General features: G+C 54.9%; 2 protein-coding genes across 2 annotated transcripts; one reads left to right on the top strand and one right to left on the bottom strand.

Moving 5' to 3' along the window:
* Nucleotides 1-286: 286 nt before the first annotated feature.
* J4E78_003598 (uncharacterized protein) lies at nt 287-1598 on the top strand (the record flags this gene model as incomplete). The annotated part of the gene is made up of 6 exons (XM_049364236.1): nt 287-294; nt 530-599; nt 742-819; nt 866-1276; nt 1346-1387; nt 1434-1598. 6 exons carry the CDS (start codon nt 287-289, stop codon nt 1596-1598), a joined length of 774 nt encoding a protein of 257 aa, XP_049224901.1.
* A 6534-nt stretch (nt 1599-8132) lies between these two features.
* Nucleotides 8133-8580, bottom strand: J4E78_003597 (uncharacterized protein; the record flags this gene model as incomplete). The annotated part of the gene is made up of 2 exons (XM_049364235.1): nt 8133-8442; nt 8573-8580. The coding sequence occupies 2 exons, from the start codon at nt 8578-8580 to the stop codon at nt 8133-8135; spliced, it is 318 nt and encodes a 105-aa protein (XP_049224900.1).
* Nucleotides 8581-10612: the final 2032 nt, after the last annotated feature.

The following is a 10612-nucleotide window of genomic DNA, read 5'->3' as shown; positions in this document are numbered from 1 at the left end:
CTGCCATATAAGCTCGTCCACCGACCTCCCCCTCCAACTCTTCAACCACCCACCACCAAAGCTTCAAGCAAACCTGGGAGCTCTACAGCGCCCTTGTGGCTTCCTGTCGGAGCGCAGCAAAGTGCTCCACATGAGCGGTCTGCCCCACGATACGTAAGTCAATCCTTCGCTCCGCTCTAAGTCTCTTCGTGCACTCTCTGACAATCTCATCAGCGCCGGCGGGCGAACGCAAGGCTTTTTCGAGCCTGATACGTGCACTCATGCACGCTTGTGCGCCACCTCCTCGATGACGACGTACCTGGTAAGTCATACTCACACTGCTTGCCTGCTTGAGCGCTGTACTCTCTTCGCGCTCTGTACTGTGGATCGCGCGATATACCCATCCTGCCCCAAGTCGCTGCGAGGCGCCTTCAACCCCGCATTTGGCAACGTCTTGCTCTCTCCCCTCCAGTACTCTTTTGACTCTTCTTTTAAAACCTTGCTCCATCTCTTGCATACTAACATACTATTCAGTCTCGCCTTCGGGCAGGTCCCTCCGCACTCCTGACCAGCACAAGCCCACCGGAACTGGGTTTACCATCCTCGCGTCCCATGAAGAGGTATGTACCGCGTTAGCAATCTACCCGCTTTTGCTAATATTGAATAGGCTGCGGAATCGCTCTGCATGAACGGGCGGCTCATCAACGCCACCCGCTTCGCCATGAGGTGGAGTCGGAGTAGTTCGTCTCTCGCCAATTCCAGGCAGTCGCTCTCCAAGTTTTCTACGAAGAGAACTACTTCGACTTCACCTCCAAGACATCATGTCGGGCGCTGCTCAAGGTATGTGCTCTGTTAGCAATCTCCGCACTAGAACTTACTAACACAGCTCAAGGAGAAGCATGCCCGCATCGTGGACCTCAGCAAGAACGGTGAACGTCTTCGGGGTGCGGTGCATGCGGTCCGGCACCTGAGCAAGAACGAAGCGTACCCGCAGCCTACCTTCAAGATATCATGGCTAACACGCATGGCCCGAATCTCTCAACCTCCAGGGCGTGAGCGACTTCGACCCCAACGATCCCCTCTACTGGGCCATGGAGCACTGCCAGTCAGAACGAACCAAACCAGCAACTACATGGAAAACGGCCGCTGGTATCATGGCTTCCGGAGAGGCCTCTACATGTACCCGTGCGACGAGCACGAGAACGACCGCATGGACATCTACCACCAATTCTTTGCCGTCGCACGGAGAGGGCAGCTGCACCAGGCGCCGCACGCAAATGTCAAGCTCCCCGAGGCCGTTCGCAAGTGTTGAGTGCGACAATATGGCGCTATTTCGATATATACGCACTCTTGTGCACCGCCAGAGCCGCAAGCTGGCAAGAAGCGAAAGGCCGAGAAGGAGCCCGAGGTTAGTACCGTCTCAAGCGTTTAGATCACTCGCTAACATTATGCAGCCGAACAAGAAAGCCTGCGCCGAACCTCTTTGTCATGTTCCTGAGAACAGGACTTGCCCTCCTCAGCCTCGAATCAACATGTACAAAGACGAGGAGGGCAAGTTCAACGGCAAAGTCGTGCGAAGAGGTACGTCCGTCCGATCCAATGCCGACCTCAAGCGCTAACTCAACAACAGCTGCATCGCGAGTCGGTCCTCGTGAAGCCCGTCAACACGAGAACACCCCATCAAGAAGTTCGATACCAGAAGAGAACTCGTGTTGGCGGGTCGCCATACCGGAAACGACCACGGCATGGGTGGCGGACATATGCGCGGTGGCACCGGCGCTGTACCCTTTAGGGCTGGGCCCCCCTCAACACCACATGGGTCATGGCCACGGCCACGGAATGGGTGGTGGACATATGCGCGGTGGCACCGGCGCTGTGCCCTTTAGGGTTGGAGACTGGAAGTGCGGAGAGAACGGCTGTGGCTACCACAAGGCCACCCCGACGTCTTGACCAAGCCGATGGACGCTCGCGCCGACGTTCGCGCTTTCTTGTCAGAGCGAAGCAAGGTTCTGCACACGAGCGGCCTCCCCCACGACACTACCCAATCAGAACTAGAGAGCTGGTTCACTCAATTCGGCGGACGTCCAATTGCGTTCTGGACCTGCAAGCAGTAAGTCGCCTTCCCCTAATGGGGTTGGCGCAATGACAACACGCCATGCAGCTGCCCTGATGACCTCCGCGAAAGCTTCCTGCATCATGTAGGACGCAGAGAAGTTTGTGGCCTGGAAATTCGGCGGCCAGAGATACGACGGACGCGATCAAGTGCTTCTGCTTGCCGAGGACAAGCCGCGCTTCAAGAAGTCTGGCCGTGGCGATGTTCCTGACAGCGATTCAGAGTAACCACCTGTCAAAGCCAAGGATCGACGTATAGCTTTGGACACGAGTAGGATACGGGATGGAGGTTGATACGCAGGCTTAGATGCTTGAACGGGGAATGATACCATCGCCCTGGTCGTGTAAAGAGAGAGACGGCAGCTACCACAACTTTGCGAAGAACACCGCCTGTCTCCGCTGCGGTGCGAGCCGCGCAGGTGCAGCTGTTGTTGCCGACTTGGAAGATCAGAGTCCCTCCGGCAAGAAGAAGCGCAAGGCGCGGAAGAAGCCACTCGTGAGTACTTTTCGCATACTCTCGTCCAGCTACTGACAAGCATAGTCTGATGAAGAGTTCAAAGTTACGAACGCCGAGTATCATCAAGGACGTCCCAAGTTATTCGGTTGGGGGCGACTGGATATGAGCGAGGTCGGGGCCCTATCCACCATCGGCATTGAACTCGTTGCGCAGAGTTGTTCGTTCGTAAAAGCTTCTAGCCTTGGTCTTCGTGGGAAATCGTAAGACGCTGACATCATTCGGCGCGGTGACGGAGACCGTGGCAACCCTCACATGGGACCAAGTCCGCAACGCCGGTTCCATCCGTGGGTGTCGTAGAGCGCTTGAGCAACTTCTACAACGAGCACATTGGTCCCAAGAACCTCGAGTTCGCCTTTGTAGACTCGTGGGACGAATGTGTTCGTTATGGGAGGATCGCTCGCGCCTATGCCATCCACGGAACATTCTAGCATGGCACCGCAGCGGTACGTCCAAACAACATCCTATCCAAACCGCAGATAAGACATGAGCTAACTTTGCTAGGCTTCGGCCGGTGTAAGCCGCCTTCACACCCATCGGGTCCCCCGGTGGGTGGTTGGCGCCTCAGGTCGCCTGCGACCTGATGCAGAATACTGCCGTCGGGCTCGGTACTGAGCGCCGTATGGAGTGTTCTGTCTTGGGTTCGCATGGCACCTCTGCGGCGCCGCTCCCAACGCTGTGTCGAAAAGGAACGAAAAGGCCAGCCTCACAATGCAGCAAACAAACGTCAGCGCAAGTAGTTGTATGTTGTGAGGCTGGCCGGCCGTGGAAGAAAGAAGGATCCGACGAGGACGAGGACCGGGTTTCGCCACCCATTACGCCACTATGGACGACCTCGCGCGCTCCATGGCCAAGGACATCCGCGATATCCAACCGTACGAAGGCCAGATGTTCTTGTCAATGTTCATCGACGCGAACCCCGAGCACGCTGTGTGGGAGTTCACCAACGACGACTATGAGGACATCAAGAACCAGGTCGACCTCATCTCTAGGGGGTTGGATCGGTGAACCCTGCAACGTCGTCCATGTCGACACCATCCAGGAAACGGACAAAGACCTCGGCTTCCTGGCCGACAGGACATCGTCAACGCCCTCGCACAAGAGAAGTGCATCTGCGAGAACGTCATGTGCTCGGCGTTGCAGATCCGCATGTTCGTCAACGCACCTAAGGCGTATTCCAAGCGGAAGGATATTCCAGATGTAAGGATCAGAACCGGGAGGTATCCTGCCACTGACCCGACTATCGAGCTGGTTCGAACGCGATCGCAACCGAAACGTAGAGCGCATCTACAACGCGATCGCAACCGCAACGTAGAGCGCATCTACAACGCGATGGTCAGCGGCGATCATGCTAGAGACAACCCCAAATCAACCGCGCGGAAGAGATGGATCGAAGAGCCACATTACCAGTCCGACTTGTGGGAAATAGCGAGAGGCCGAACGCGAAAGGTCACAGTGTATGAATGGTAAAGAGTGGTGGAAGTTGTCGGAAACCCCGGCGCGGTGTGTTGGAAGTTTGTGGCGGCTGGTGGAAACGGATTTGGCGATGGGATATGTGCGACGTCTTGGTTTCGAGTTGAGGTTCAAATGCGCATGAAGTTCTCCAATCTATCTACAATAAACCACATGTCTTCATTAGCCCGCGGGCCTCGTGCATCGCGTCGTGAACGAATGAGTGTTGCCACCTTCGCAGCGGTATGTAACCCCCCTCTTCATCATCGGATGTTTGCTGACGTTTGCCTGCTCTGGACCATACCAGAATGTACTCATTGTCGATGGCGATAGTGGCGAAGCATTTTGGAGATGCCACATCGCCCGTGAGGATGGCAAGAGATGGTCTGCGGCTGCACGTCGACGGTGGCTGGGCGGAAGATGGCGACCCACACTCGCTTCCGCGCGTCATCCTTCCCGGACTTCCGACCGCACGTCTTCGCCCCTTCTTCGCAAACTTCATCAAGAAGCTCGCCAACTCATCTTCCTTCGTCCCGTAAAACCGGTGTATCATCGTTCATCTCGCTGGCGATAGAAAGAGCTGGGAAAATACTGACGCGGCATGCACCTGGAAAGCTTTGCGCCATGGCCTTCAGAATTTTGTCGTGAGGGCGTCGCATACCGTGGAAGTCGTCCTGTGAGCAGCATAACGCTGCGCAAACTATTCGTATCTCATCACGGCATGCTCATACGTATCGTAGCCATGGTCATGCGCAACCCCGATGCTGTGCCCATCGCCGCTCCGAGCTCCTGATGACATTGAGCCCCAAGACATTGCTTCTGAAAGCCAGATCTTGCCCACCTGACGGGAGTATGGCCGGCTTCGCAATGTCTGACATCGAAAGCGCTTATATTGGCTGTCTCGTGCTATGATGAACACGTTCCGACGCTGTCCATCGTTCCAGGTGTCGCGTCGATTCTGCGGCTCCTTGGTCCTTGCCGAAGACTCTCGGCACGGTCGGCTGGATGCTCGATCGCTGAGGATGCGCAGTAAGGAACGCCTTGTTCCGTCGTGCGAGGTTTACGGGCGAAACGTCGCGCTGTCTTGCGCACGTTCTCCTACTCCGACGTCCTAAGGCTCGTGCCCTCGTCTTGTGCTGCTGGGCGTCTCAAGCTTGAGGCTGTCCGCAGTCGATAGTGTAGCAAGCGCCATTCAAGCAAACCGGTCGCGATTCGTTGACCGCATTCCACGGCTGCAGTGTGCATGCGCGAGAAAGCAGATATGCCGCTCGAATGTCGCTGTGGCTTGTCGCCGGTATCTGTCGCGTTTGGAGCCTTCGCCGCCGTTTCGTCGAGCTGCCCTTCATCCAAGGAGTGCCTCTTCTATCTCGCTGTTGTCTGACCCGTCGCCGCTCTCGCGTTCGGTATGCAGCTCATCCAAGCCTTGTGTTTGCCTTGCGACCAAGACACATTGGCGGTACTGGTCTAGGGCAGAGGCGCTCTGCGGCTTCGTCGGAGGTTGTGCGCGAGGAGGGCGGCGATTTGGAATGGTCGTAGGGCGTGCCCAAAGTTGGCTCTAGATCACTGTCTCCTTTGTCAGTCGCTCTTGCATCTTCCACATCGGCCTCAGATCTGGTGTGTCCAGTCGCCGTCTTGGGGCAGCAAAAGTCATCAAGCTCGTTCTCAACGCCGCGGAGGAGCCCACCACCCCGGGAGTGAGCAAGCCGCACATGGGCGTATCGTATCGCTACTGCTCGTTGCCAGGAAGTCGCTCGTCTGTCGATCATCAGTAAAGGTCGCGCAGTAGCTTGCCACTCCGTCGGCTGGCTTTGCCTTGGGGTGAGTGAACTTTCCGTCAGGGGTGAGAGGATGCTAGCCATGGCTTCGAAGAGACCTCGCGCGATCCTGCCCGTCGCCTGTGATGCTCTGATGTATGAGAAGCTCGCTGATCTTCTTCTCGTTGGTCTGGGGGTCGAGGGGCTCGTGGCGCGATGTCGTGGGTCGTTGCCGTGAAAAGATGTTGAACGAGCCTGCTGTCGCGGGGCATGATGGGTTTCGAGAAAGCCGTTGCAGTAGAGGTTTTCGCGCTTGAAAAGGCTCTGGTCAAGGTTTGGCGAGTAGCCGCACTCCTATGATGGCGTTGTGGTCGTGTGTGTGGTGAAGTTGAGGCGGCGGTCGGCGGAGCGAGACGAAGCACGATGTCAGCCCCACCACGATGCAGCCCGCCCTTCATCAACGCTGAGGAGACGCGTTAAGCATGGAGTAACGGGAGGGTCATCATGCACGAGGAGGCGAAGTTCCAGCATGCGCCCAAGCACAGCTGGGAGTCGCGCCTTGCACAGCCAAAGAAGGCCTCCATTCCAAACCCTACTCGCCTTCTGCGGAGCGGCGAGAGGAAGACTTCCGCGATTTGGCCACGTCCAAATAGCGCCGATTGGGACAGCATGCCTGCGTCCCGCTCTCGAACACTGCAAAATTGTATGCAACGCGCTCCTGAGTAGCTTGCACTGTAGACATCAGGGATCGTCTCATACGATGTCAAGCACGAAGGTCAAGCATGGAGATTAAGCACCAAGTGTTCAAGACATGCGATTGACCGCTCTGATCGCCTGCGGCTGCTACATGCTAGATACATGCTGCTCATTGTCTCAAGAGCCTCCTACGTGGGCTCATGGTATCCCCCTGGCTCATCGTCCTGCCGATGCTGCCCTGCTTCCATGCTTGCTCAAGGCGTCCTCGCTTTTCCTGCCGCCTCCGTCTACGTATGTCAGGAACCGCATATCCCCCTGGCCTCCCTCCTGCTCGCCTATCGCCTTGCCTTGTGCCCATCGTGGCTTTCTTGTGCTGGCTTCGGTACGATGTAGGCCGTAGGTTGGAGAGTCTGGAATTGGACATTGTTCTAGTAGGCCGCCGTCGGAGATTCGTAAGACTGCTGCCAGTGAAAGATATCCCGGACATGACTGATCAGTATACTTCCTTGGGATGCTACGTCAACAATACCAATAACCTTCGGTGGTCTCTCACCATACCCCGCCCACCCTCACGGTCAATAGCAGTCGCAGAACCCCAGCAGACTCCCGGCGCTAGTCGGCCACCCAAGTGGTCAACAGTACTTCACGCAGACAATAGAGGTGCTGCACGCCCCGGAAAAGCTTGCAATTGCCTGAGCTGGTTGCTACATGGCCATTGAACAATAGTATCTCACTCTTAGGGCTCGATAGGGGGTCGTCGTCGAGTACAGGTCACCGTCGCTCTCGTCTTGGCGCGGGAGCTGGGGCCTCGGGGCGCCGACTATATAAACAAGCGACTTTTGGGATCCCTCTTCTGCTCTTTGGCAACCACATCAATCTGCCCACGTCAAGAATTGTTTGCAATTCTTCAAAGTCTCTTCCCTCCTCCCTCAACACCAACAACAACACCAACACCAAGACCTTTCGGCAACCCCCCACCATCCTACATCACCAAGACCGGAACCACCACCGGCAAATACAAGATGTGGCGGTGCTTTGCACAAGTTGGGCCTGAGGCCGATGGAGAGGAAGTCCCTCCCCCCGCCAACGCCGGTTTCGCCCTCGAGGGACGGCGGATCCCGCCTTGGATCGAGCCACCGGCGCCGCCTCGCCCAGCAGGTGGCTTCCCTCCCCCTCCGCCGCCGCCTCCGCCACCGCCTCCCCCGCCCCCTCCACCCCCTCGGGTCTTCACCCAGTGGGAGTTGCATGGGATCCGGGGCATGGCGCTCCACAACTTCTTCGCCTCCCTCTCGCTGGCCGACCAGTACCGCTGGCGAGCCCTCCAACACAACTGAGGACGACGTGGCGGCGGCGGACGACGACGACGATATGACTGGCGCGTTGTGGCCTCCTGGGGGTACTTTTGGGTTGGGTTTGGGGAGTTTGGGCTGGGGTTGTGGTCTCTTGGGTTGGGTTTGGCGCGCATGAGGCCGCCTAGATAGTTCAATGTATCCCCCTCGCTGCCTGCTTGTTTGTCGGTGGCGTCTTCCCGCTCACATTGTATTCTGCAAACCTCTTTTGTGATATGTGTATTCGACGTGATATATCTCTACTCAAATCGACTATGTCCACAATATGACTTTCACTCAAGCACCCCCCTCCCTCTTAGCATACTCGTCCTGCATCCTCTCTTCATACTCCCTCTCTTTGCTCTTAGCGTCCTCCTCCTCCGTTACATCCTGAATCCGCTTCGCATCTGCATGTCTGTGGTCCTCTAGCTGTCTTCCCGACGAATCCGTTTCGAAGCGCTCAACGCGCGGCGCTTCACCTGGAGCTTGATGTGTACGCTCGACGCGGGTGCCGCTGGGGTCTGTGAAGGTGTTTTCGGATTTCGAGGTTGTTTGGCCGTTGATGGTTGTGCTGGATGAGGAGGTGCTGAAGGATTGGAATGTTGAGCTGGACATTGTGGCGGTGGGTGGTGGGTTGTATAGTTCGATGAGTTGATGAGTTGATGGATTTGTGACGGTAAGTAGTTTGAAGTTGTTGGTGTAAGTGTTTGAGATGTGAGGTTGTTGGGTTGTCAAACCTATTCATGGACCGAGGTCGTGTGTTACGCGTTGTGATCTCATGAGTGACGTCATAGGGTCCAGCAACTCGAAATGTCAGCCAACCACTTCACGACTCGACGCGACTGCTCTGTCGCGTGCGCCTTTCGCATCAAGGAACGTCGCAAACAGTTCCGTCATCTCGACTAGCATAGTGTAGCCAACCGTCTGAGCGACCGACTCTACAGGCAACCCAGGAACAACGCCGACAACTACACGAGCGACGAAGCGCAATCGTGAAAGACAGCAGAACGCAAGATATGGAGACAGAGGCGTGGCTGAGATCTAATGCGTGGATTCTCGATCGCCGCGCAGAAGTCGTGACGCACTTTGCAGGTTGTGTGGAAAGATCCTGAGCTACTCGATTGATGCGACATTACCAACTCACATCAGATATCCACATACGAGACAAGCGCCTTTCGTCAATTTCCAGCCCCCAGCCTTTAGCGTTTGCCGTGGTAATTCGACTACTTCAACCGTCCTCGTTACATCAGGAAACAGTATTATGCGTTCCTCAATAAATCTCGAGGGGTCGCGGTACTCTACGAAACGGTACCAAAGGTTTTGTTGATGCTGGTTCGGGGTCGAAATTTACGAGAATGCCATTGATTCCATGCAATTCTTCTTCTTCATTGTCAGTCTCTTGAAATCTGGGCGCGCCAAATAGGTCGCAAGCTGCTTTCGAATTGAGCATGCGAACGTTGAAGATAGTTGTGCGATGTGGCTCCCATTCGATAGCTGGATATGTGTCGAGTTTGAGCAGTCGGGAGCGTAGGCGTCCGCTGCGAACTGTTGTTGTTGTTTTCCATTGATCCTATGTATGGAATCAGCACAGTCTATGCCATGGCGAGATACGAATGACACACAGGAAGGTTGATGCAATCAGCAATGAACAAAGTGTCTACAATCAAGTCAGCTAGTGTTACAACATGTGATCTCATCGTACCGTCAATCTCTACCCCTTGACTAGTAAATTTAATCAAGATATTAGCACTATCTTCATATTGAAGTTCGTACTTCTTCCTGAAATCCTTGACAGTCATGGCGGGCACCGTCACCACAGTATGGCTAAGTCGTCCAGCCTGCGTATGGAAATTTCCCAGTTCTTTAGGGTTCCTGGATGGCGTTACTTCGAAGCGTATTATCTAGGTATTTTGCTGTGTCGAATCGGCTCCATGTAGGGGACGGCGAAACTGCGTCGTAAGCGCATTAATGTTGGACTTGTACCCATTAACGAATCTCTGATCGAGCACGATGAAATAATCTTGCTGGCCTTGTACTTGCGAGGTTTGGCCTGTTACCACATTCACGCTGTCAAGGTAGATACGGATAATGTAAAGCCTTTTTGTGATAAACTTAATCCACATAGCTTCACTCTCTGTAGTTGCACAATAGTTAGCACGTTTAAGTAGATCTTCTGGTAGCCAACTCACGGCTCATGTGTAGATACAGCCCCCTACATTTTGCCTCATCAAATTGCTGCCGATTGCTATCTCTTTGCAGAAAATGCAAAGGAAATATACCGTCGTCAGGAAGCACATCAGCCAGCTCGCGGTTAGGATCGATAGATGTCCGGCGGAATTCGATCTCTAGGTGATCGTCGACTTTGATAATATTCCCATTCCGTCGCTCACACAAAAGCTGCGCCATAATCGCGGTGGAAGAAGAAGGGAGTAGCAGAGAGGATACCATTGAGTAGACATATGTGCGACATGGTTTGATAGCAAATAGAAAGGAAACGCCGCGATGAAAACAGCACTTGTAGCATCCACGCTTGGTGCGAGCAGAAGATAGCAACCGCTGCACGTAGAGGAAGGATTCGTTCTACAGAGGGAGGATGTCAATGGTTCGCTCGAGTTGGCTTCCTGTGGCAGGGCATAGTCGCGTCGGCAACAGACCTCAGTGGTATTCATACACTCCATGGGACATAGGAACATAATAATAGCATCGGCGTCAACAACATTACTCTCTAATACTCTAATGTTTCTAATATTTTAACGTAATTTTATTGCTAAAACGCT

The sequence above is a fragment of the Alternaria triticimaculans genome, assembly GCF_023758025.1.
Source record: "Alternaria triticimaculans strain BMP 0046 chromosome Unknown scaffold_3, whole genome shotgun sequence".
Classification (NCBI taxonomy): domain Eukaryota; kingdom Fungi; phylum Ascomycota; class Dothideomycetes; order Pleosporales; family Pleosporaceae; genus Alternaria; species Alternaria triticimaculans.
The sequence above is the reverse complement of the archived record's forward strand: the minus strand, read 5'-3'. Positions and strand labels throughout refer to the sequence as shown.